The 25,894-nt window shown below is 53.0% G+C and overlaps 4 protein-coding genes across 8 annotated transcripts; 1 reads left to right on the forward strand and 3 right to left on the reverse strand.

Annotated features, from left to right (window-relative positions):
* The first annotated feature begins 1,697 nt into the window (after positions 1–1,697).
* On the forward strand, positions 1,698–6,897 carry Acadvl (acyl-CoA dehydrogenase very long chain). Its single transcript, XM_021175399.3, has 20 exons — positions 1,698–1,868; positions 1,936–2,014; positions 2,273–2,338; positions 2,428–2,500; positions 2,588–2,652; positions 2,752–2,886; positions 3,520–3,664; positions 3,797–3,926; positions 4,015–4,140; positions 4,454–4,652; positions 4,804–4,908; positions 5,329–5,415; positions 5,501–5,563; positions 5,652–5,753; positions 5,833–5,930; positions 6,018–6,090; positions 6,171–6,243; positions 6,334–6,406; positions 6,502–6,577; positions 6,655–6,897. The coding sequence occupies exons 1-20, from the start codon at positions 1,807–1,809 to the stop codon at positions 6,793–6,795; spliced, it is 1,971 nt and encodes a 656-aa protein (XP_021031058.1). The 5' UTR covers positions 1,698–1,806; the 3' UTR covers positions 6,796–6,897.
* A 30-nt stretch (positions 6,898–6,927) lies between these two features.
* On the reverse strand, positions 6,928–16,589 carry Dvl2 (dishevelled segment polarity protein 2). 2 transcript variants are annotated; one of them, XM_085829863.1, is made up of 16 exons: positions 16,081–16,587; positions 12,189–12,258; positions 11,758–11,903; positions 11,513–11,622; positions 11,262–11,397; positions 11,047–11,137; positions 10,870–10,939; positions 10,645–10,784; positions 10,487–10,563; positions 9,544–9,611; positions 9,132–9,260; positions 8,924–9,055; positions 8,615–8,794; positions 8,093–8,311; positions 7,847–7,942; positions 6,928–7,621 (listed from the first exon to the last, which is right to left on the reverse strand). In XM_085829863.1, the coding sequence occupies exons 1-16, from the start codon at positions 16,272–16,274 to the stop codon at positions 7,494–7,496; spliced, it is 1,986 nt and encodes a 661-aa protein (XP_085685989.1). In that variant the 5' UTR covers positions 16,275–16,587; the 3' UTR covers positions 6,928–7,493. The 2 variants fall into 2 exon arrangements, with proteins under 2 accessions (XP_085685989.1, XP_021031055.1); XM_021175396.2 differs by having other exon boundaries at positions 6,928–7,942; positions 16,081–16,589.
* Positions 16,590–17,294: 705 nt separating this feature from the next.
* Positions 17,295–21,505, reverse strand: Phf23 (PHD finger protein 23). 4 transcript variants are annotated; one of them, XM_029484207.2, is made up of 5 exons: positions 21,261–21,505; positions 19,673–19,704; positions 19,463–19,555; positions 18,170–18,800; positions 17,295–18,064 (listed from the first exon to the last, which is right to left on the reverse strand). In XM_029484207.2, exons 1-5 carry the CDS (start codon positions 21,292–21,294, stop codon positions 17,850–17,852), a joined length of 1,005 nt encoding a protein of 334 aa, XP_029340067.1. In that variant the 5' UTR covers positions 21,295–21,505; the 3' UTR covers positions 17,295–17,849. The 4 variants fall into 4 exon arrangements, with proteins under 4 accessions (XP_029340067.1, XP_021033649.1, XP_085685990.1 ...); XM_021177990.2 differs by having other exon boundaries at positions 18,170–19,001; XM_085829864.1 differs by lacking the exon at positions 21,261–21,505 and adding an exon at positions 20,244–20,310.
* An 838-nt stretch (positions 21,506–22,343) lies between these two features.
* Positions 22,344–25,473, reverse strand: Gabarap (GABA type A receptor-associated protein). The gene is made up of 4 exons (XM_021176268.3): positions 25,199–25,473; positions 24,591–24,669; positions 24,334–24,452; positions 22,344–22,831 (listed from the first exon to the last, which is right to left on the reverse strand). Exons 1-4 carry the CDS (start codon positions 25,286–25,288, stop codon positions 22,766–22,768), a joined length of 354 nt encoding a protein of 117 aa, XP_021031927.1. The 5' UTR covers positions 25,289–25,473; the 3' UTR covers positions 22,344–22,765.
* Positions 25,474–25,894: the final 421 nt, after the last annotated feature.

The raw sequence follows: 25,894 nt of genomic DNA on the forward strand, positions 1-25,894 counted from the left end.
TTCCACCCTTCCCCGGGTCACCAGGTGACACTTTGCTCCTCATAGTGTACCTTCCCAAATGCCAGCCATAATTTAGCTGCTTTTCTGTGAGTGGGAAAGAGGATTTTATCTAAGGCAGTCCCAGCAACCCAGAGTTAAGCTCTTTTTCTCCCCAGGCCTGACCATACTGAGAAGGGGTCGGGGACAGTGACATGGCTCACTGGGTAAAGGAACTCACTGCCAAGCCTGTCATCAGGGACCCACATAAAGGTGGAGAGAACTATTGGAAGTTGTCTTCTGACAAGGGCTTCTGAGTGCACACTTGCATAAGCGGACTTTTAGACGAGGTTCAAGACAACTCAGCAATTCAGAGCAGGCGTTGCTCTTAGGCAGAGGACCTGTGTTCAGTCTCCAGTGTGTCCACATACATGGCAGTGTACAGCTAACTGTATGTAATTCCAGTTGTAGGTGATCTAATGCCTTCTTCTGACCTTGGTGGGATATATATATATATATATATATATATATATATATATATACACATATATACACACACACTCATATATATATATAAATTTTAAAATAAATAAACCTTTAAAAACTAAAAAAAAAAAAAAAGGGAGGGCTGGAGAGATGTCTCAGGGGTTAAAAGCACTGACTGCTCTTCCAGAGGCCCTGAGTTCAATTCCCAGCAACCACATTGTGGCTCACAGCCATCTATAATGGGATCCGATGCCCTCTTCTGATGTGTCTGAGGACAGCTACAGTGTACTCACATACATAAAATAAATTAAAAACAAAAAAACAAAAAAAAAATAGCCTGGCAGTGGTGGCGCATGCCTTTAATCCCAGTACTTGGAAGGCAGAGGCAGGCGGATTTCTGAGTTCAAGACCAGCCTTGTTTACAGAGTAAGTTCCAGGACAGCCAGGGCTACACAGAGAAACCCTGTCTCAGAAAAACAAACCACCACCACCAACAAAAACCACACAAAACACACACACACAATGTATTTTGCTCTTCCAGAGGACCTTAGTTCTGTTCTCAGCAACCACGTCGGGAGACTCACAACTTCCCTCCAGCTCCACAGCTTCTGGTCTCTGTATCTATAGGCACTGCACCCATGTGCACATGCTAATATACAGACACACACACAAAGTTCTTTTTTAAAAAAAAAAAAAAAGTGTTCATTTCCTAAGACACGTGCTTTTGGAGTCTTCACTCTAGTAGGGTCTATGTGGCCTCAAATTCATGGTGATCGTGATTTAGTATCTCCCAAAGTCCATGAGAGACTAGAGGCTCCTACTACGCGCTTTTAGAAGAGTTTTAAGTTGGTGAAATCTTCTAGATCTCAGAATTCGCTTAGAGTAAACCCCAGCTTGAGTCTGCCACCTCACGCCCCTCTTTTTTTGAAGGAGAAATTTCTTCCTTATAATCCAGGTCTCTGCATCTGATATTTACCTTTCTCTCTTTTAACTTTAGCTAGGAAGTCCTCCCTCCAACCTTCTGGCTCTAGTCATTTAACTCTTCCTTCTCTTATCTAATCTCTTCCCTTTTTAGTGGATAAGACTTTAGTTTAGACCAGCGGCTCTATAGAGTTTGGGAAAGAAAACGGATCGTTTGAAGATGGATCACCCTAGGTCAAGTAGAATACAGGGACCGGGTACACGTCGGAACTTCAGCTCCCACCATGCATCGAGGCCCAAGACCACGCCCCCACCACGCAGTGCATTGTGGAGCATGAGTCAGGGCCCAGACACACAACCTTTGGGCAGGCGAGACGCGAAGAGGAGAGGTCAGTGGTCAAGACTTCGGCGGCGGCTTTGGAGATGCAGTCGGCTCGGATGACCCCGAGTGTGGGGCGACAGCTGCTGCGCCTGGGGGCCCGAAGGTCCGTATATAGCAAGGGGACATTGGGTCTGGGAACCAGGGCAGAACTGAACCCCGACTCCTTACAGCTCGCGATCTACTACTGTGCTTCAGGGACAACCCCGGCCTATCTCTGCCCAGCGACTTTATGCCAGGGAGGCCACTCAGGTAAGTGACAGTGGATGAGGGAGAGGGACGTAGAAATGCGAGTTGCCAGTTCCCACTAGCCTGCGACCGACAGGGGTCTCTCTCTTCGACCCAGTCATCTGGTGACAGTTCTGTCACCGAAAGTAGGGGAAAGGGCACGCCAGGGTGCCCTAGTGAGAAAGTAATGGAACATGCACAGAACGCACTTCCTAGAGTTAGAGCTTCCTGCACACCTTTTAAGACCCATCTCCAGCCTAACTGCTCTGCCCTTTCCTCCAGGCAGTTCTGGACAAGCCAGAAACCCTCTCCTCTGATGCTTCCACCAGAGAAAAACCAGCCAGGGCAGTAAGTGACTGGAAACTGGACTGACACTTAAAAACCAGGAGTAGAATCACCCCAGGCACCCACCTAAGATTCTTTTCTTCCTTGCCCAGGAATCTAAGTCCTTTGCTGTGGGGATGTTCAAAGGCCAGCTTACCATTGATCAGGTGTTCCCATACCCATCTGGTAAGTAAAGGCTTAGTCAGTCACTGACAGTGTGGGCAGGGGAGCCCTCCCTGCCTGACTAGCCTGTTCTTCTCTCCCATTATGCAGTGCTCAGTGAAGAACAGACACAATTTCTCAAAGAGCTGGTGGGACCAGTGGCCCGGTTCTTTGAGGTAAGGGATGACCAGAGCTCAGCCCCTCCTGGGCTAAGTAAGATGCTAAGGAGCTTAAAGGAGCCTCTGAATATGAGATCCTTCCTATTCCTTGCTCAGGAAGTGAATGACCCTGCCAAGAACGACGCCTTGGAGAAGGTGGAGGACCACACTTTGCAGGGACTCAAGGAACTGGGGGCATTTGGTCTGCAAGTACCCAGCGAGCTGGGTGGTTTGGGCCTCTCTAATACCCAGGTGAGAGGATCCCCGGGTTAACATTCCACAGTGCTCCAGTTTTGGCAGACTCACCACTAGGGCCAAGCCAAGTAGACAGGGTAGTGTCTACCTGCCTGCCCTTTTTCTCACACGTCTTCCCCTGAAACATGATCTGTGTGCAGCCCACTGGGTCCGGTGGACCTAACCATAGTTCCCAGGTCTTTGGGGACTGTGTGAGGCAACACAGCAGGCAACCTTCCCATTGAGACCAAGGGCAGCTGGGCACGGAGGCGCTCATCTTTAACCCAGCATGGAGGCAGAGGCAGGCGGATCTCGAGTTCAAGGCCAGCCTGGTCTACAGAGGGAGTTTCAGGATAGTCAAGAAAACCCACAAAGTTTCAGGCTAGCTGGAGCTACAAGATGAAACTGCCTCAAAGGGGGGAAAAAGTTATCTAAGCCCTTTGGTATCCCTGCTCCTGTCTCCTTAGGAAAGACTCCAGGGCTTCATGCTACAGAAGCAGCCTCCCTGTGCCCTGTCCAAACCCACTCCACTCCCCATGCTCAGAGTAGAGATGCTCCAAGCCCCAGGCCAGGTCTGCCCTGCTGCCCATTCTTGTTGAAGACAAGTTCAGTGCAGCCAGCTACAATCCCAGACACCTCCTTTCCCTCCAGTATGCTCGCTTGGCAGAGATTGTGGGCATGCACGACCTTGGTGTTAGCGTTACCCTGGGAGCTCATCAGAGCATCGGTTTCAAAGGCATCTTGCTCTATGGCACAAAGGCCCAGAGAGAAAAATACCTTCCCAGAGTGGCATCTGGTAAGGCAACCTTAAGAGACCCAGGGGTAAGGAGTGTGACACTGCTCACAGTGTTACAAGGAACTGCCTGGGGATGAGGGGGCGCAACTCTGGTGGTCAGGATTCCCAGTGAACCTGTTCTCTCCCCCACAGGGCAGGCTTTGGCTGCTTTCTGCCTAACAGAGCCCTCAAGTGGGTCCGATGTAGCCTCCATCAGAAGCTCAGCCATACCCAGCCCCTGTGGAAAATATTACACTCTCAATGGGAGCAAGATCTGGATCAGGCAATCTTCCATTTCTCTTCTTCCCTTCAGCCCTGTGTCCTGAGCCTGCTGCTCTAAACCCTATACTAACCACCTCATTCTTCCACAGTAATGGGGGCCTGGCCGACATTTTCACTGTCTTTGCCAAGACGCCAATTAAAGATGCAGCCACGGGGGCCGTGAAAGAGAAGATCACAGCTTTTGTAGTGGAAAGGAGCTTCGGAGGGGTTACCAAGTGAGTATGGGGCAAAACAGCAGAATCAAGGACGGGGACAGCACTGGGCTCTCAAGAGCAAATAGTCAATACAGGCCACGCTGGGGCTATCTCTGTACAAGAGGCACCCACAGGAGGTGAGCAGTTTGTTTCCTCTGGGGGAACACAGGCTAACAGGCCATAGCTAGATATCCGTAGCCCCTGGGGCACATGGGTAGTGCCCTGTATCCTTTTTATAGTCTAGGGAGTTCTCCCCTGATCATGAGACCTGAAAAGGCCCTTTTCCCCCACAGCAACCTGTTCATACCTCAACTTTCCTGCCCTGCCTTTTCAGTGGGCTCCCTGAAAAGAAGATGGGCATCAAAGCATCTAACACGTCAGAGGTGTACTTTGATGGAGTGAAGGTGCCATCAGAGAATGTGCTAGGAGAGGTGGGAGATGGCTTCAAGGTTGCTGTCAACATCCTCAACAACGGAAGATTCGGGATGGCTGCAACCCTCGCAGGCACCATGAAATCCCTCATTGCCAAGGCGGTGAGTCCCAGTCCCTAGCTAGCACATGTCCCTGACTGCCTCAGAGTGCTGACACACACACATGCACACTCGACCATCGGCACAGTTAGGCCTCAGCCCGGCCAGGTGGAGACTGAAGAACCACAGTGGGGTTACATGCGCCCTCTTGCAGGTTGATCATGCTACTAATCGTACCCAGTTTGGAGACAAAATTCACAACTTTGGAGTGATCCAGGAAAAGCTGGCTCGGATGGCTATTCTGCAGTATGTGACTGAGGTAAGGGCCTCCTGGGCCCCTTCCCTGGAGCCCTATGGCTTTCTTCACAGTTGGGTCAGACTACAACCCCCAGCAGCACCTGGGGCAGTGGGTCTCCAGCTTTACACCAATGCCCTAGGGGATGCGAGGAGGCATAGTCAGTTCTCTTCTGGAGGGTGGCGCTGCTCTGCTAAATGCTTCCCAGATGCACCAAACACGACTTTTAACCCACCCCTTTACAGAGTCGGAAGCCTCGAAGCCCCTGATTTACCAAATCAGAGGGTCACATATTGGACATATTTGACCTGACCAGGAGGCTAAAGTGAATTCAAGGGTTGGGGGAGTAGGTCAGCGCTCGTCTTGAAGGTCTGAGCATTAGCCATTCTGTCTGATGCAGCCCTTCCCTGTTGTCTTTCCCATGTCCCGACCATGCTCCCTTAGTCCATGGCTTACATGCTGAGTGCCAACATGGACCAGGGATTCAAAGACTTCCAGATAGAAGCCGCCATCAGCAAAATCTTTTGCTCGGTGAGGACCCAGGCGTGATGGGAGGGCGGAGTCCAGATTGGGACCTCAGCTCAAAAAACCAACTCATCCGGTTCTCTGTCCTCAGGAGGCGGCCTGGAAAGTGGCAGATGAGTGCATCCAAATAATGGGGGGCATGGGCTTCATGAAGGTACAGAGTATTGCTCGGCAGGGGGGGCATCTGCTCAGAGTGGACAGGCACATCTCAACAGAGGTTTCTGTGTCTTCCTGCGTGCCAGGAACCAGGGGTGGAGCGTGTGCTCCGAGATATTCGAATCTTCCGGATCTTTGAAGGGGCAAATGACATTCTTCGACTGTTTGTGGCTCTCCAAGGCTGTATGGTAAGAGGAAGGAGGATGAGGGAGAGCAGCTGGGGAGGACACTGAGTCCTCACTGTCGCCGCTCCCCTTCTCTCCACAGGACAAAGGAAAGGAACTCACTGGGCTGGGCAATGCCCTGAAGAACCCTTTTGGAAACGTTGGCCTCCTGATGGGAGAAGCAGGCAAACAGCTGAGACGGTACCTCATGGGCTGGGGCCAGCCAGGGCCAGGGCCAAACAAGATGGGAGGCCGCAACTGACCAGTCACTCTTCCATCTCCTCCCAGGAGGACAGGAATCGGCAGTGGTTTGAGTCTGTCAGGGATTGTCCACCCAGAGTTAAGTCGCAGTGGTGAACTGGTGAGTGAGCCTTAAAGCAGAGCCTGTGGTGGCTGTGAGCTGCCTTCCTCTCCTGAGCTCTGTGACTCTTGTCTCTTCAGGCAGTGCAGGCTCTGGATCAATTTGCCACCGTGGTGGAGGCCAAGCTGGTGAAACACAAGAAAGGGATTGTCAGTGAGTGAGCTCTGCAACCCCCTTCCCTCCCTGATTCCCTCCCTGATTCCCTCCCTTTGACTGACAGCCCCACCCTCATCTACCTGACAGATGAGCAGTTCCTGCTCCAGCGACTGGCGGACGGCGCCATTGACCTCTATGCCATGGTGGTGGTGCTTTCCAGGTAAGGCGGCAGCGTGGGACACTTGGCAGGCTAGAGCCACAGAGGAGCTGGGCCAACACCAGCACTCGGGATTATTTTAACCTGTTTCCTCACAGAGCCTCAAGATCCCTGAGTGAGGGCTACCCGACGGCACAGCATGAGAAAATGCTCTGTGATAGCTGGTGCATTGAGGTGAGCCTTGGAGCTCCCCAGTACAGGTGGGCATTCAAGATACAGGCCTGACCGTCCTTCCCCTCCCCTCTCCCCAGGCTGCAACTCGGATCCGAGAAAACATGGCCAGTCTGCAGTCCAGCCCTCAGCAGCAGGAGCTCTTCCGGAACTTCAGAAGCATCTCCAAGGCCATGGTGGAGAACGGTGGCCTGGTCACCAGTAACCCGCTGGGAATCTGAGACTCCCATCAGGCCCTGACAAGGTCCCGTGCCTTCTCTGATGCCAAGCCCTTAGGGTGATGGAGTACTTACTGCCTTAACAATAAATTTTCTACCAAGCCACTGTCTGCCACTGAATGTCACTGCTCCCTCCTCTCCATTGCCTGCCTCCCAAAGAAAGGAGCCAGAGGCTTGGGGAGTTGGCCTCTATTTGCTTTATTTGGTGTTTTGTACAAGTGACTAAAATAAATAGAGTAACAAAGGCAGCTACACAGTCCCCAATACACCACCAGCCTCCTTGGACTGCTGTCTGGGGTACCCAGCCCACACCTTCTTCTTCCCAGGGTACCACTGACCACCACCCACCCTCGACATGAGAGCTGACTAGGCACCTAGAGGTGGCGGTCATATTCTGGGGTTAGAAGGGATTCTCCATATAAAAGAGGAACTGTCTATTTAAAAAAATACTCCCCCCAAAGATAAGAAAGTCTATTTTAACCCCCCAAAAAGCTTATAAAAAATAAAGCTAAAAATAACCAAAGGTCCCCATCCACCCCCGAGGAAGGGGGGAAGGACCAGGCACTGCTGGTGAGAGTCACAGTGGCAAAAACGTTTTGGTAGGCACCAGCCGCCAGGCTGAGCCCAGGCACTATGGAGGGCACCAGGCTGAAACTTGCCAGGCCAAGGGCACAGACCCAATGTGGCCTCAAGATGGGTCCCTACATAACATCCACAAAAAACTCACTGGGGTTGCCCATGGCCATGTGGAAGCTCTGACGGCTAGCTGTCAGTTCTGGGGGCACGGAGCCCAGGTCTCTGACTGGAGGGGCACCAGGGGGCTGCACTGCTGTGGAGACAGGGGGTGGGGGTGGAGGCATCATAACTACCATCATGGGGTTATAAGGGAGAGCCATGCCAGATGGGGCTCCATAGGGATGGAGCCCGGGAAGAGCTCGGAGATTAGGAGGAGCGCCTGCCGAGCCCCTAGATGGAGGGGGGCCACCATCACCAGTCCCACCAGGCTCCCCACCCCGCCGAAGGCTGCCTCCCCGGCTGGAGAGTTCTGACTCACTGCCACTGCCGGACTTGGACTCAGGGGCCCGTTCCTCAGGCCTGCCTGTGCGCCCAGCCCCCCCATCGCTTCTTGTCGACCCACTGCTCCGGCTCCCTGTTGGAGAGGAGAGGTGACAAGGAAAATGAAGCTCTCAGCCCAGAGTCCTCAGGATCCCAGTCCCTGCTCTTGCCTCTCCTCCCCGCATCCGCTCTACTTGTGCCCACTTTCTCTGGCTGTACTGGTACGTGGGAGTGGGTCACTTACCCTCACTGTGCTGGCTGCTGGCACTGCCTCCACCATAGGTGTACGAAGAAAGCTCGTGGTAGGGTGGAGGCTGGGGGCTGTAGGGGTGTGGCGCTGGATACTGGTAGGAGAAGGTGGGCAGCAGGGGCCAGGGAGTAGCTCCAGGCAGAGGTGCCAGGGTATCCTGGTCTGAAGCCCCACTGGAACCGTCATTGTCATTCAGAGACAGGTTAACTAGGTCTGGGAAAAAATGGAAGAGAGGTCCCTGCTTTAGGAGGCCAGGATTCCGGAGAACAGAGAAACCTGAACCATTTCCCCAGAGCTCCCCACGAGACAAAAGCCAGAGCCCATGATGGCTTACAACAGAAAACTCTGCTGCTCCGGCAGAGAAACAGCCAGGGCTCTCACCAATAGCCCCAAAATGCTTTTGTGAGCCCCGTGCGGCACTCTTTCCCTTGGGGATGCAGCTCGGGTACCTCGCTTACTCAGCAGTACCCGGGCACACATCAGCCTGAGCTCCTACTGCCAGACCTGCTGACTTACAACTCTCACAGCCACCACTGAGGTCCCCGAAGACATAATAGCACTGCTCAGAGAAAGTAATCTTGTTGACGGTGTGCCGGATGAGTCCCGCCTTCAACAGCCCACTGGCGTACTTGCGGGCCTCCCGGCGCTCAGGAAAACCTTCCACATGATGATACAGCCAGTCTACCACATCGGAGCCTGGGATCCAGCACAGCAAACAGGTCAGACTCTCCTCCCAGCTCCTCCCCTCCCCTCCACCTTGTGTTGTGCCCAGCTTTGGCCTCCTCTCCCCCTTCCCATGCCACCTTGCTCAGGGCCTGGGAATACCTAGAAAGGCGTTTGGGATGGTGATCTTGAGCCACATGCGGTCCCGGACTTCGAGCCCAGACTCTGGGGCTGCCATGGCCTTGGTGACAGAGGCCATGTCCATGTGGACAGAGAGACCCCGGCCTTCACAGCCTGATAGGAGAGACCACGGAGAACTTACAAAAGGTCCCTCACACACCCAGGGAGGCGGGGAAGGGGAGAGACTCACCATCAGGCAGAGAGGAGCCAGATGTGATAGTGCTCATAGATGAGGAGCCGGGGTAAGCAGGGAAGGCGCCGGTCAGCGCAGCCGAGTGCGACACCCAGGCGGCTGGGTCAATGGGCTGGATGGGCTCATCTGGAACAAAAGTAATGTAAAACACCAAGATGATCACTGCTCAAGCCTAGAAAACTAGGCCTGTGTGTTCTAGAATTAACCCCCTCCCTTAGCCCTCTGAACACATTCCCTACAACTTCCGGCTTTTCTCGTCTCTTTTTGGGCTTGTTTGGTTGAGGCAGGATTTCACCCTGTAGCGCAGGCTGGCCTCATCTGTCTAGAGATCCTCCCACGTTCTTAACTTCCCAAGTGCCCACGTTCCCCAGATCTCCTAACTCCAGACCCCAGCCCCAGCATCACTCACTTCGAGGGAGGGTGAAGTAGGCCTGGGGAGACGGGTCCCAACACTTGGCCACGGTCAGCACGATGGGGCTGTGGGGAAGAGCAGAGCAGCTCAGGGGAGGGACGAGGCCTCAGGAAGCCCGAGGCCTGGCAGGAGGAGACTGAGGACAGAGAGGTGGGAAAGAAAAGAGCTCACATCACTGGGCTAGAGAGAGTGAGGGTGAAGGCCTCACAGTGCGTGTGACTCACAACACGGCTAAGTTCAAAACACTGCTGCGGGGAACAATGGAGAGCAGAGTGAATGTTCCCTTCACTCACAGCAAGCCTCACGGGGGTAACACCAAACCATCTTGTTCCAGGACTCAAGCATGAAAAACCATTAAAGGTTTTCTTGACCAAAGAAGCCAAACGGTAATTATCGTCAGTGAGGAGGGGGAGTGGCAAGGAGCACACAGTGGGTGGCCCCTTCTCAGGTGCTCACCCACATCTGCTTCATGCTCTAGTGTGGAGTGACATGCCAGGGAGATTTGCAATTTGGGGGTTTTGTTTTGTTCTGCTTTGTTTTGGAAGACGTAGTTGTTTATTTTATGTATCTGAGTACACTGTCACTCTCTTCAGACACACCAGAAGAGGGCATCAGATCTCATTACAGATGGTTGTGAGCCACCATGTGGTTGCTGGGAATTGAACTCAGGACCTCTGGAAGAGCAAACAGTGCTCTTAACTGCTGAGCCATCTCTACAGCCCTTGTTTTGTTTGGTTTTTGTTTTCTCACTATGTAGACCCGGATGGTCTGAAACTCACTCTGCAGACCAGGCTGCCTCACGCTCAGAGAGCCCAACTCTGCCTCGAGTTAACATGTTTAAAGGCATGCACCACCGTGCCTGGCCTCACGTCTTTATAAAAATTGCAAAACAAAGGTAAACAGGCTTAAGCCCAAGAGGCCTGGGGCCAGCCGCACTCACCCTGGCTTGTGCACGATGTCTCTCAGCACCCGAACAGCATCATCGTTGCTCATGTTCTCAAAGTTCATATCATTTACCTGAAGGGAAGGGGCGGTGTCACGGGCAGTGTGGGAGGGGCAGAGCTTCCACCCCAGCCAGCAGCCAGGCCGTCAGCGCACCTGCAAAAGCATGTCTCCAGGCTCGATCCGCCCGTCCGCAGCCACCGCGCCCCCTTTCATGATAGAGCCGATGTAGATGCCCCCGTCACCACGCTCATTACTTTGGCCCACAATGGAGATGCCCAGGAAGTTGTACTTCTCTGTGGAGGGGGCCATATGACTGAGCCCCAGAAACCCCAAGCCCCCCCTCTCTCCTTCCCTTCTCCCCATCAGGACCCTCCATACCCATGTTGAGTGTGACCGTGATGATGTTAAGAGACATTGTGGAATCGGTGACGCTGCTGAAGGATGAGGTCTGCAGCAGGGAGACATGAAAGGTATGAACTGCTCCCCGTCAACAGAGAGAGAAGCCACAAGCTCGTGTCTCAACCAGAGCCCACTTCATCCCAAAAGAACCCTCACCCTCTCCATGCGTGGCGGCCGCTGTTTCCTTCGCCTTCGGTGGCGCTTGAGGAGGCGGGAGGCACTGCTCTGCTCAGTGGAGCTGCTGAACCTGATAGCAATTGAGAAGCAGAGCATTTGGAGGTGGAAGTGGTCAGGGAGCCACATGAAACAAGAAGACTGGCTGGGGGGGAGGGGGAAGGAGAGGAAGGGGGGAAGGAAGTGTGCAGCCATACCTACTCATGGTGTCATCCTCATCCGAGTCTCCTAGGCTGGTACTCTCCAGCTCACTGGTCATGAGGGTGGAAGAGCTCTCGTACCCAGCCAGGTGGCGCTCCAGCCTTGAGGGGCCACCAGGCCTGTGGCCACCAGCTGTGTATAAACAAGAGGCTCAGGAGCCAGGCCTCCCATTCTTCATGCCCAGCATGCTAAGGCTTGCCCGTCTGCCCAGCTCAGTCTACCCTGCCTCCAGGGCCCGTCCCCTCACCGCCATGTTCACTGCTGTCTCTCCTCCTCGGTCGGTCTCGCCTCAGTGATACAACAGATTCGGTCTCTGTCTCAGGCTCTAGATTTTCATGGCTGCTGGATACATTAGGGCTACACAGGTAGAGAGAGTTTCCAACCAAAGTCAGTCGGACAGAGCACCGGAACCTCGGTCCCCCTCTCAAGGGGTCTAGACTGAATTCCCTCTTCGCTCCCCATCCCCTGGACTCAAGAATGTAAAGGACTCACTGGAAGGACGGAGGCCTTGAGTCCCCAATTCCACTGGTCCTTTCTGGTGGCAAAGGGGGTAACGGTGGAGGTGGAGGAACCAGTTCTGTCCGAGACTCATGGGCTGGGGGAGCCGCCTCAGGCTGGGAGGTATCTGACGACACAAGCTAAAAGAGAGCACGTGAGAAAACATGGCTCTGCTGGGGAGCGGCGTATGGGACGAAACTAAGGAAAAGGACCAGAAAAGAAGGAAGCAGGGTCCCTCCCGGAGACCTGGGCCAAGAGGCCAGAAAAAACAATCCAGTACAGGAGGCTACAGGAAGAGGAGGCTGAGGAGTGCTCACTGCATCCACATTAGAGAAGAGGGAAGCCAAGGCCACCCGCGACTGAGCAGGGGGGAGGCTGCAGAGACAGACTGAGGTTGGAAGCAGCTCAGTAATGAGTCCCCTTACCCAGGAGACAACCCTTCCATTGAAGCAAGGTAGGCGGGCATTGTCATCGGAGATCTCTTCCTTCACCACCCTGTGGAGAGAGCAGAGCGATTAGTAAGGTGCCAGGTATGATGGGGTACACCTTCAACTAACACTTGGGAGGCCGAGGCAGGAGGCACTCAGTGAGCCAGGGTGTCTCTCTCTCTCTCTCTCTCTCTCTCTCTCTCTCTCTCTCTCTCTCTCTCTCTCTCTCTCGCACACACACACACACACACACACACACACACACACACACACCCTAGATGGGCGGTGGTGGTGCATGCCTTTAATGCCAGCACTCTGGAAGCAGAGGCAGGCGATCTGAGTTTGAGGCCAGCCTAGCTTACAGAGAGAACCAGGACAGCCAGGGCTCCGCAAAGAAACCCCATCTAGGGGATGGGGGGGGGGGAGACAAACACAGGGGGTGGGGGAGTCACTCCCATTCCAAATCTCATTCTAAGTCTCTCCCCATCTCCATCCTGCCCAAGCATGGTGACTTGCTGCCCTGACTGCCGAGTCGTCTGCTTTTCCCCTAATGTATACATACAGGTCTGTGTGCATGGCTGTCACATGAGGGTATTTGCAGAGGAGAGTATTATCTCCCCTGGAGCTCGTTACAGGGAGTCAGGAGCCACTAGTGGGTGCTTAGTGGGTGCTAAGAACAGAACACAGTGGCATCCTCTAAGCCAACTGTCTAGACTTCTGCCTTTTTTTTTTTTCCAGCGGCGGCAGGGACGACCAGGCTGGCTTCAAACTCACAGAGATCTACCTAACTCTGCCTCTCCATCCTGGTATTAAAGGCATATGTCACCAAACTTGGCTATGCCACTCAGCCAGCATGCATCACCATGCCCAGCTCCTCTGCTTTCACAGTGAAGTAACTTGCTTTCATACACAAATAAATAAATAAAAATTCCAGACTCTCTCATTTACCCCACCACTAACTACCCCAACTCATCCTTAGAGGCACAAGGCCACTCCAAAGACTTCTTCCCATTTGATCCAAACCTCAAAGTACCACTCCAAAGTCCCTTTGGGACAGTTCCCAACAACTGCTCCAAATATCTAATTTAAGAGCCTGGCTGGCCGCCTAACCATCTCTGTCCTACACATCTGTCCCATAAAAGCCTCTGGTCCTCATGGAACCTGCTGCCTTTGAGTTCTCTCTAATTCACAAGCAGAGACCACCCAAATGTGTGGCTCTTCTGGGCAAAAAAAATCACCCTTACATGCAACAATAATGCTCCACGTGTGGAACGCTCCCACAGAGCAAGGAAGCTGGGCTTCCCAATTCCAGGCTACCTCACCTCACTAAGCAATCTGCTCAGCCTGAAAAATCCCAAAGTCCAGCCTGCCACAGGTTCCTGTAGTGGACTAGACCTGTTCCTTCCTTCCTTCTCATACCCACAAGAAATCATTAGTACCTATTCGATTCAACACGTGTCCTGGGTGTGCGGCACAAGCCCTCACTTTTGTAAGCAAATCCATGTCGACAAACTATGAACCACACGCCGTTCTTTCGCACACATAACACCCTCACCCTCAAATCAGAACTTCTTCGGGGTGGGGATGGGGGCTAGAGAATTGGCTCAGTGGTTCAGAACACTCGTTCTTGTGCAAGACCCAGGTTAAGTTCCCAGAATCCACCTAGTGGCTCACAACTATCCATAGTTCGAGTCCCAAGGGATCTGACTTGTCTCAGCCAAGCTTTCCAGGCACCGAGCAGGCACACCGTGCGCACAGATATGTCTGTGTGATTAGCTCTAGCCTAAAGTACTCTGGGGGCTTGGGGATAGGCCTCATGAATACATTTGCTATCAAGGCGGCACACGAGCTACTCAACATAATCCAATTCTTCCCACCAGAACCCTCCTGACCTGGCCCAGTCTCCTCCAAAGCAAGCAGTTCTGTATCGTGTAATGCAGTCTATGAACTAGTTAGCCTCCACACTACATGAAAATTACCAGTCACCAAGAATGTACCATGTGCTATGCACCGAAATTAAGCATTTTACACTATGATTATCACCATGCCACAGATGAAGAAATCAAAGCACAAAAGCTAAATAAATTGCCCAAAATTATAATGCAAAAAAAAACAACCTTGGTATAAACCCAAAACCAACTCCCTAGGCAGCATCACCTTCAACAACTGTTAACAAGGGTCCGGGCTGTTCAGGGAGCTGAGGGGGATGTGCTCCTACCACAGGGACTTTCACAGGTAAGAAGTCTCTCCCCAACCCAGGTGGTAGGTCACCTTTCTGTCCCCAGGACCCTGCTATCCTTGCTTGTCAACTCAGGACATCATAGCCTAACACAGTCTGAGCTTGGGGACACAGAAGGCTCAGTCCCAATCGCTACAACAACAAGAGACTGCCTTAAATTACAGTCCCAGTCCAGCACAGGGTCACCCAGCATGTCACAAATCACCCCAGAACTCCATAGCCCTCAGCGTCCCCACACAAGCAGCCCTCTGCACCATACTGATTACAATACCCCATTCTGCTGGGATGTAGCAGTACCACTACCCCATTTGTTCCCACTTGTCCCTGTCTTGTAACGTAAAAAGCCCAGGTCTGGGCCAGGCATACTGGCTGCCACACGTTATCTAGTTCCAGCACTATGGATGCAGGTGTAGAGGCAGGGCTGCTCCAAGTTCAAGGCAAGCCTGTTCTATATTGTGTTCTAGGTAGCTTCAGTAACAGAAGAAAGTTCTGGCTCAGCAGCAGACTGACTGGCTCTGGAGAAGACTGGAGTTCAAGTCCCAGCACACACATAGTGGCTGGCAGATGCTAACTCCAGTTCTAGGAGATCCCATGCCATCTACTGGATTCGGTGGGCACTGCATGCTTGTGGTACACACTATGTATGCATGCAGAACACCCAAACACATAAAGTAGCTTTTGTTTGTTTTATGACAAGGTTTCTCTGTGCAGCCCTAGCTGTCCTGGCACTGGCTCTGTAGACCAGGCTGGCCTTGAACTCAGAAAACTGCCTGCCTCTGTCTCCCAAGTGCTCAGATTAAAGATGTGCACCACCACTGCCCTCCACATAAAATATCTTAAAAAAAAAAAAAAAAGCAAAAAATCCCCCAACTCTCCTCAGCCCCCAGGGGGAACGGGGGAGAGGAGGTTCTGGCCCTAAGAGTAAATAAGAACTCAGAAGAGTTCAGAATGGTACATGCTTTGCCAGGAAAAAACAGCCTAATATATCCCAATAGAGCTCGCTGCAATATTACTGACTGTACCATCCCAAAATAATACTATGGAACCTGATTAATAAGCCAGAATAGCCTAATTGTCTCACTATAGCCCGGTCTACATAAAAACACTGCATGCCCAGCATATTGGCTCACACCTGTTTATTCCAGCTCGGGGGGGGGGGGGGGGCGCTAAGGCAGGAACTCCATGGGTTCGAAGCCAGCCTAGGATACAAGGAATAAAGCCCTACCTCAAAACAAAAAGAACAAATCAAAACAGGCAAACAAAATTACTATCTCTATATAACTCGCGTGCAGACGTCTGAGAGCGAGCATCCTAGCTTACCAAAAGATAGATGGCTCTAATCTCCGCACAGCCTAGCATATCCTCAAGCATCACTTCTTTGCCTTTTAGCTAAAATCATGGAGAGAGAATGGCCAAACAAACCAGTGTTCCCCATTTCTCCAACCTAATTTTCTCGCCATCCAGCCCGTTCTTCTATGTGTCCAAATATAACCTTGTCCGTCTTGGGATGGGCTTTCTACCTTAGCACAGTACAATATGCTATGCTCCACTACAGGCCAGAAACAGTCCAAGGTAGACCGGTCTCCCTCAATATCGCCCAATCCACTCTAGCATACCCACCGTCCTTCCCAGTCTAGGCCTCGCGCTTACCCAAAATCCTGATCCATAGACTTGAAAAAGTACTTGGCGCCCGCGGGCCGCTGCAAAACGCTCTTGAAATCGCCGAGCGTGATGCGCTCCGCCGGGACAGGGATCTTCACTAGGTAAGGAGTCTCTTCTTCATCCAGATGGTAAATCACCTTCGTCTCGCCTACACCACCGCCCCCCGCGCTGCTGCCCGCCATGGTTTCGCTCGCGCGCTCCCGGGCTCAGCCGCCCACCCAACAGGACTAAGCGCCCCCGCCGCGCCTGCGCACACCCGCAAACTGACGCGCTAGCGCCAACAGCGCAGGGCCAGTGCGGAAGACGTGCCCAAGGAGGATGGCCGGGTCCAGCGGGCTGGTCGGGAAGAGCCGTGTGGCGAGACTCAAAACCTAGACCACACAGTCGAGGGCCACTAGCTCCACGGACGTCGCGAGCAGCACCGAGGTCCCCGCCCACCTCTCCCCATGCCACGTGACCCAAGCCCGCCCACTTTGCGCAGCCGACTGTCCTTCACGTGACTTCGTTGAGTCACGTTACTACAAGCTCCACCTAGACACTCACGTGACCACTGCCTTGAGCAACGGTCTTCAGCCCTAAACACTCCGCCCCCAAACGTGTACAACCCGCCCCCCCCCCCCTCCAAGTACCTTAGCAAGCTTCTACTCTTGGAATGCTGGCAACTGGCCCCCACTTTGCCTTACCCATCTGAGGCTCAAGGCAACTCAATAGCAACTATTAGAGGGGCGGGGGTATGGGCTGATGAGTGAGAATTGTAACTTGGGGCCCTTAGGGCAGTACTCCTAGACTGTACTTGGGATGAGAAAGCCGAAAGCTAGTCTTCAGAGATTTGGAGGGAGGTAATGAGGGGCATCAGACAGTGCCCAAGCCAGATTTGGCCCCTAAATTTCCCATCTCCACCTCCCAAATTGTGGTATTACAGCCCTGGACTTAAAAGTAGCCTTCAGGGGATGGTGAGATGGCTCAGTGGGTAAGAGCACCCGACTGCTCTTCCAAAGGTCCGGAGTTCAAATCCCAGCAACCACATGGTGGCTCACAACCATCTGTAACGAGGTCTGACTCCCTCTTCTGGAGTGTCTGAAGACAGCTACAGTGTACTTACATATAATAAATAAAAAAAAAAGTGGCCTTCAGCCCCAACTCCACCCAAGACTTCCGCCAGGTTTCCCAAAGATCCCCTCCCCAAATAGGACAAGGAGGGCTGTAAAACACAAGAGCCCACTCTGCTTTATTTACAACACGCAGCCGGCTGCTCGGACAGACGGCGAACAGTATTAAAAACGAGGTGAGTGCTAATTGACACCTTTTTCTTTCCTTCCTCACTCCACAGGCTTTGGTGCTCCACCTCTGAGCAACCTCGCTCAAATGAGGGAACCCAAAATTAAAAATACATCCGGTGTAGAAGAAAGTAAACGGGAGAGAGAAGAAACATGAGGGAGTGCTGTATTTACACTACAGTTTTATAGACAACTATCCCATTACATCCCAGTTTGAGCCCTGGACCTGGAAGTGAAAAGGGTGCAGGGTTGACTGGACAGAGATTTTGTCCACAGATCCAGCCTCCCCGACCCAACTGTAATGGGGTCAATTTCAAGTCCATGGAGCAGGAAGGACAGAGTAGAAGACACTCATTTCCAAATACGTCTCCCTTGGGAATTGTGGCCCTCAAGTGGGGACAGCCTCCTCACCCCAAGGGAAGGCTGGGGACCCTGAGGCTCAGTTCCCAAGTAATGTCACAAGTTCTAGCCTTAGTGATGTCAGGGTTCTCCAGATTTGGGGAGACCCCCTAACCGCCGGGCCTCTGGCCGAAGTTCCTTGCATTTCTGGCAATAAAAGAAGTCGGGAACATTGGTCTTCTTAATCTTAGCACAGGAGAGGTGGATCCACGTCCCACAGAGGCTGCACTCGATCATGGGCCGCCCAGCAAAGGGCTTTCTGCAGTAACACGTGATCAGATCCCAGGAGTCGTCACCTGGAAAAGACAAAGCTCTTCAGTGTTCTGCTTCAAGGCATTAACTCCTAAGAGCCCCCAAAGCTATCACCTCGGCTCCCCACCCCAGGCAGCCCAACTTCTCACCTGATTCTACCATGATGTCCTCATCCATGACCCGCATCTCGCCTTCACTGGAGCTAGCATCTCCATCTTGGCTTGTTTCTGTGCTGCCCACATCCTTGCCTTCACTGTCAGTAGGGGGAGCACCTTCAGAGTGCACTGTAACAGGGGGCCTGGGGGCCTCAGGGGGTGTTGGGAGCACAGGGGCTGTGACTCCGCCCCCCACCGTCATCTCTTCCTCATCATCTTCATCTTCTTCCTCTTCCTCCTCCTCTTCAGAGTCTGTATCACTGGGAGGAGCCCTAGGAGGGCCGGGAGGTGGGAGTCTATCTCCCCGATCTGCCTTTTTCAACTTCCGCTTCTTGCTCTTCTTGATTCGAGACCGCTTTTCCCCATCCCCAGGAGCCGGTCGAGGTCTCCGAAGCACCCCAAAGCCAGCCCCACCTCCTGGTCCCAACTTTCTATTCTTTCGGTCCTTCTTTCGAGGCTGGGAGAGGTCCCCCTGGGACAGCGGCACTGGGGCAAGAGCAGCAGGGGGCCGGGAGGTATGCGTCAACGATGTGGGAGAGAGTGGAGATGCCACTTTGGGCCCATCCAGATCAAAAAGAGAGTCCTTGAGCTTCATCTTCTCAAGCAGAGTAGCACTGTCAGGGGCCTGCAGACGAGAAAAAGTGGACCTTGGGGGTCCTGGCTGGGTAGGACCTGCTTGAACTGCCCTTCTCTTTGATGACTTTGCTTTCTTAACAAAAGTCTGGATAGTTCGGAGGTCCGACGGGGCCGAGTCCCAGCCATCACTGTCTGCTGCACTCTCACCTCGCAATGGAGAGCTAGAGCCAGAGGCTGGCCAATCGCTTTCCTTAAAAGGAGGAAGAGACTAGGGTCAGCCAGAGTCTAGTGACAGCTCAGCCCTGCCACATGTCCAGCATAAAAACCAGGAACTAGACGTATCCCTACCCCAAATCTGATGTGCACTCTATAACCTACCTTCCTCACAGCCCTCAGGGGACCTTTAGAACACAGAAGCCACAGCTGTTACTTCCAGAACTGTTTCAGTATCTCATTTGCTAGGACACTCATCTCCCTACAGCTTACCTGGAAACACTTTTCTGTTAACAGCCACTCAAAACCATTAAAAAGTCTTGAGCAACACTCCAAATTTTTGTTTCTGCCGTTCATTGCCGTTATTCCATCCCTCCAAGCCAGCTCTCCCACCACAGCCCTAAGGGCTTCCGGTTTTCTTAGTCTTGCATATTACAGTAGGTTCTTCCTATAAAGGAATTCACTGTGCCTCACCTCAGCTACTTTTCCGTTCCTTACCTCTTTGCTAGGGGGGATGTAACCAGCATAGGCCAAGACAAAACTGCAGAATTTGTTAAAATCCTCAATGGTTCTCCGCCTTTTCTCCGGTGGCTAAATGGAAAGACAAAACACGATCGTATGGAAGCCAGGCACGACTGTTAAAGGAGCCCTTCCCCAAAACACAGCCCCCTAAATTGTCACTCAGTGTACTGGTATGGGACAGCTCACCTGAGTCTCTGGTTTAAGAGTCGGAGGCGGATCTGTGAAATCAATAAAAGCTGAGTCAAGGCACTAGAAAAGAGTCCGTGTAAAATCCTACCTCTAAACCTCGGAGTTCCCGACCTAATCCCCATCCACGGTGAGGTCGCCTGGCCCAGCCAGCCACAGCCCCCAGCTGTGCCGGACCCGCCCCTGCTCCCCCTTCCGCCCCAAGGGGCGGAGCCTGGGCGCGGCGCCCTCCCCGGCCTCGCTATAGCGCTCCCCTTCCCCCACCCCGAGGCCCGGCGCCCCGCCCCCTCCCAGCCTCTCCAGTCAACTCGGCTCTCTTGGCGCCCCACCCCGCCATACCGCTCCCGGGGCGAGACCAGGCCACCGCCCGCCCCCGTCCTTCACACGCGCCCGGAGCCCAGAGTTCCCAGCCGGCCGCGCTCCACTGCCCTGGGCCCTCCGAGACCGCACACGCCGCCTGCCCGCCCCCAGGGTCCAGGATGACCACGCTGAACTGCTCCCCGCCCTCCGGGCCCCTTCGACTCGAAACACGAGGCCGGGCGCGCCCCTCACCCCCACCCCAAACACACACAGGCTCACACTCCCCAACGCTACTTCGCGTCCGGGACGGGCGAAGAGCTGCAGCCCGGAGCCAGCCCCTCCGGCCCCCCCACCCCACCCCGCGGCCGCGCTCCCCACAATTTCGCTGTCCCTCCGCCCCCATCCGGGGCTTTAGCCCCTCCCTCCCCGTCTCGAGCTCTTCGGGCTCCCCGCCGGGCCCCCGGGCCCAGTTCCGAGCTTCTCCGGCCGCCCCCCTCCCGCCCCCGGACTCAGCGAGTCCCTTAGGCTACGGACCCCTAAAGTCTAGCCCCCGGTCACCCTCCAGCCGCTCCACAGAAGGCCCCCTGACGACGACGCTGTCCCCCAATACACACTCCACAACTCGGAAGCTCTTTGCCCCGGCCGACCAACCCCCCACCCGCGCAAGTTGCCGGTCTTAACCCCCCCACACACACCTCGCCCCGCCGCCCCTACAAGTACCGGGCTCGCCTCGCTTCCCAGTTCTCCGGCCCCACAACTGCCCCTCGGTATCGGGCTCTCTACCGGAGACAATACCCAGACCCTCTCCCCACTCCACAACTACCTGCCCACCCCTCTAACAATCACCAAGCTAGCTCTGGCGGCAACTACGAGGTGCTCAAGTGCCACCGCCACCAACTCCCCCACCTCGGCCAACTACCGGGCCCCTCACTCAATCCTCTTCGTGCTCCCTCAACTACTCTACGGAGGGCAAGCAGCTTCCCCCAGCCTCTGTCTCAGAGCTCCAAGCAGTCCGAGGCCTTTTCAGCCCTTAGTTCCCGAAGCTGGGTCTCCGGCGCTCAGACCCCGCACCGCCACTCTCCACGCTGTGCCTGATGTCTAACTATCCCGACCCAGTCTCCCGCTCCTCTTTCTCCAAGCTATCTCAACTCATCGCCCTTCCACCTCAAGAGCCAGGGCCCCGACCCCCTTTCCCGCACTCCTCCGCTGGGTGCCGGGGCTCGACCTCCAACTTTGCCCATTGAATCCTCACCCCGCTCCCTGTCCTCTGTGCCTATGGAGTGCTTACCTTCGGGACTGGGCTCCGCCATGGCTTCCAGCATCGCCCCCTCCCCTCCACCCGGTCCGGCGACCCCCTCCTCGAAGCCGGGATTCCCGGTGCTGCCTTGGGTGCTCCGTGTTTCTACCGCCTCGCTCCACCGAAGTGTCCGCCTTGGCGCGGTTGAGACTCCAGTCCGCTACCGCCACCTCCCTCCACCACAGCCTCCCGCACTCCCGGACCGGGCCCCCTCCCCCCGCACCGCCGGCCGCCTGCTCCCTCCTCCTCCTCCTCTCTCCTCCCTCCCTTCTGCCCCTCCCCGCCCGCACTGTCGCGCAGTGCACCAAGGGATTTGTAGTCTGTGCAGGGGCAGCGGAAAGGGGTATGCAAGATCCTCCGGAACTTCAGTTCCCAGGAAGCCAAGGATTGGCGCAGGCGCAATAAACAACTTCCCCCCACTACCAGGGGAGTGGCGGGGAGATACGCAACGGGGAGCGGGAAGAAGAGCGGAAGAGTGCACATTGACTCCCGGGAAGTGTAGGCTGGGCGGGACCAAGAAAGTAGACGAAGAAGGGATTATAACTCTCGGCCACCATACTGCCTCACTTTGTACCTTCTTTTTACCCTCAGGGAACCGCCCCACTTCCGGCCAAAAGAAGAAATGGATGCTGGGAGATGAAGTTCTCCTAGTAATAATGGCACCTTCTAGTATTTGCCCTCTCTCAAATTCTACTTTACAGAATCCCATACCCTGGCACAACCTCTGCCAGTGGCAGCATTAAAAAACAGTCCTTTTACCACCTCCCTAACATGAACATATCTTCTTTAGTGTAAAGTAACATCTGGATATTCTTACTTAAAAATGGTACTTTCAAACTTTCTCCATACCACCCCACACTATCAACCACCACCTCTCTGTTTACATCGCACCCCAATACACACATAAATAAAATGGAAGTTTCATGAGATAATGTTCACATTATTCCACTCACTAAAAAACAGGAAATTATCAACATCAACAACCCGTTTCTTTTTCTCTGATCTATACCTCAATCCTTCTCCTTTCCCACTCCTCAAAAAACAAAAAACCAGGAGGTGGAATGACACAGGCAATTCAGCTCGGTGGTTTCCTTTTTATTGATGTGCCTCCTACCTCCCCCATCCAATGTCAATCCCTTCCACCTACCCCCCAAAAAGAAGATAGTGAAAGGAAGGGACTATTGGGGTTCTGAGCCCAATGGGCAGTTAGAAAGGGAATAGAAACCAAAACAATCATCGGATGTGACAGAGATCGACAATCAAGAAGTCTAAATCAGAGTGGGAATGGAGGGTAACCAAGGGGGGAGAGAGATGTACAGAGGCTGTATCTACCATTACCCCTCCTGCTGAGAGGGACTGGAGAGACAGCCTCAAACATTAAGTGCAGGTCCTGAAGAAAGGAGGTGGTGTTTGAGCCTGAAGGAGGAACTGGATGTCAAGGAAGGAGCGCCACCTCTCTTCATAGAATGGAACCCCCCACCTCAGGTACAGCAGCTTCACAGACCGTAGACGCTTTCATCACTGTAGGCAATGTATAGAAAGAAGTCTTCTTCATGGTGTTCCTGAAGTAAGTGCAAAAAGGGGGGGTGGGGGTAAGGAAACTCGTTACTCAAACCATTTACCACCAATACATTCCTCAAGAATCACTTTAAGCATTCATTGCCTGGGAATTTCAGATGCAGGAAAGGACCGAAAGTTAAAGGCTCCCAAGGCAGCTTAAGAACCTGACTCAAAATAGATCTGAAGATACAGATCATCTGTAAGCAATAGGAGGCACTAAACGTGGTCCCTAGTACAGAAGGAATAAAAGAAAAGAAATCATTCCTATTTTATCTCTCTCCTGTAGGAAAGGCTGACTTGGACTGGGTGGTAGTGGTGCACACCTTCAATCCCAATGCTCTGGAGGCAGAGACAGGCAGAACTCTGTGAGTTAGAAACTAGCCTGGTCTACAGAGTGAGCTCCAGGACAGCCAGGGTTGTTACACAGAAAGACTCTGTCTCAAAAAAAACCAAACCAAACCAACCAAACAAAAACAAAAACAAAAACAAGCCGGGCGTGGAAGCGCACGCCTTTAATCCCAGCACTTGGGAGGCAGAGACAGGCAGATTTCTGAGTTCAAGGCCAGCCTGGTCTACAAAGTGAGTGCCAGGACAGCCAGGGCTTTACATAGAAACCGTCTCAAAAGAAAAAAAAAAAAAAGAAAGAAAGAAAGAAAGAAAGAGGCTGACCTCAAACTCACTACACTATGTAGTCAATGACTTCCAACTTGATACTGCTGCCTCAAGCCTCTACCTTCCTCTCCTCCCACAGTGCTGGGACTGAAGCTGTGCATGATCATGACCGACGTCCAGTGGTTTTGAGGGTTTTTAATTTAGGGGGGTTTGTTTTTGATTGATTTATTTTTATTTATCTATTTTTTTTTTTTGAGACAGGGTCTCACTACTAATCACTACTAAGTGTCTCTGACTAATCAGGATAGACTCAAACTCAAAGAGACCCACCAGCCTCTGACTCCTGGATGACCAGATTAAAACTGTATGCAGAAACAGCTGTGCTTTGGATTTAAAGGACCAAAGGTATGTGTCACCATTCAGGAAGGGGACTTATAACAACTCTAATACCAGCACTCAAGAGGCATAAGCAGGAAGCTCTCGGAGTCTGAGGTCAGCCTGGTCTGTGTGTCAAGTTTAGGGCAGTGGTGGGGCACACCTTTTGTTAAGCCCAGCCCTAGGAAGGCAGAAACAAGTTGGTCTCTAGGAGTTTAGAGGCCAGCCTGGTCTACAGAGGGGATTCCAGAGCAGCCAGGATTACACAGAGAAGCCCTGTCTCCTAAAGAAAAAGAACAGAAAGTAACAACAACAACAACCACTCCTCAAACTCAATCTATTCTTTGACATCTGGGACTCTTGGAGGAGGGAGAGACTCACTTAGGTAGTAAGAGTCCCAGTCTGAACAACTCCACCAGTTCATACTCCTCCCTACTCCCACCGCTAGTAAGATCCCACGGCAGGGCTATATTGACATTTTAAAGTTAGCCAGCCCGTTCCTTCCAAGGTACTGTACCTGGTACAGCTGACCCATCGTGGCACTGGTGGGTGGAATGACATTGTTGACAAAGAAAAACAAGGCATCTTCAGCACGGAGATGAATTCGCTTCCGGATCAAGAAGTAGAATTGACCAACTGCCAAAAACAGGAGATGCAAGGAAGTCACAGAGGTGGTAGGCGCCTCCAGAGAACAGCTGCCAGGTGAAGCCTCCTCCCACAGAGTTGGCAGGCCCACCCACAAACAGAAACGTGCACCGCGGGTCAAGCCCTCACCTGTAAGATCAGAAGGCACCAGGTATTTCTTTTTGTCCAGGTCTCCTATCCGAGCTTTGGGGGCTTTTTCCACTATCACCTGATAAAAGGAAGGTAAGAATGAGAAAAATGAATGTGCAGCTATATCGATGAAGAACTCAACATACAATGTTCCCTTTTACTGAAACCTATTGGAACCTCATTTCTCAAGAGTTATCCTTATATACATGGTACACACAGCATTAGGTCCAAAGCTCCTGGCCTCACTCTTATCTAAATATTGAGAACTGATCCTAGAACGGCGCATCACAATAACTATTTTCACCAGAGAATACAGGATGACTTGTTGAGGTCAAAAATCTACCTTAAATCTAGCTAGTTGGGAGGATGGCCATGGAAACTCTGGGTTGTCAAGCTCACTAAGGCCTCCATTCTGAGAAATACTCTGATCTCTCTCCTGTCCACATCTTAGTCCCAGCTCTACTTCAGGTGAGAGACCTCTGGTACCAGAGACAACAGAGTTCTAACCCCACGACAGACAGAGCCCGACCTCAGCTTTCCCAGACTCAAGCATAGCCTGTGGCGACAGCGTCAGCGACGCTAGCCTGGGCCCTGACTACTGTCCTTACCGGGACCCGGTCTGGGTATTTCTTTCGGATTTTCTCGCCCTCAGAGCGGCGCTTCTCGAACGGATGCTCCTCTTTGTACACGAACTTCATTCTCCCGAGAACCGGGCTGGACCGAGCTGGGCTGAGGGAACCCAGGGGGGGGGCCGGGACAGGGGGCGGCGGCGGAGGCGGCTTCGACGAACAGACTCAGCGGAGCGATCCACGAATTTGCGCCACTTCCCTATTCACCAACCCCGCCCCCGACCATCGAACCGGCCCCGCCTGCTGATATACGCCACTAGCTCAGCTTGCTGGCGCAACCCGCAGCCTGGTCCTCTTACGCCTTCAGCGTAACTGCTTTGGAATCAATTTGTGGGTTACGCATATGACATCGCAGATAAGGTTGCTGTTGTTTCGAGTGAACTGAAAAACCCTTCCCCACAGTACTAAGTTGAGGATGAAACTAGTACCACAGTGGCAATCATGAGATTTAGTTCTGCAGTTCTCGGAAATTACGTTGGGGAAAGGCAGACAATTACAAGTCTAGGTATTCATGAGACGTGTTGCTACGCTGAAGGTGGCCGTTGACACCAAAACAAAGTAGTACCCAAGCTGTGGATATGGACACCATAAGACAGAAAGGAAAAAGGTTTGCAGACACCCAGGGAATGCTCAAGGCTCAGGCTTATGTGGACCAATAGAAACTGCAAAAGCCTC

The sequence above is a fragment of the Mus caroli genome, unplaced genomic scaffold (assembly GCF_978045245.1).
Source record: "Mus caroli unplaced genomic scaffold, Mus_caroli_1 scaffold_13, whole genome shotgun sequence".
NCBI classification, from domain to species: Eukaryota; Metazoa; Chordata; class Mammalia; order Rodentia; family Muridae; genus Mus; species Mus caroli.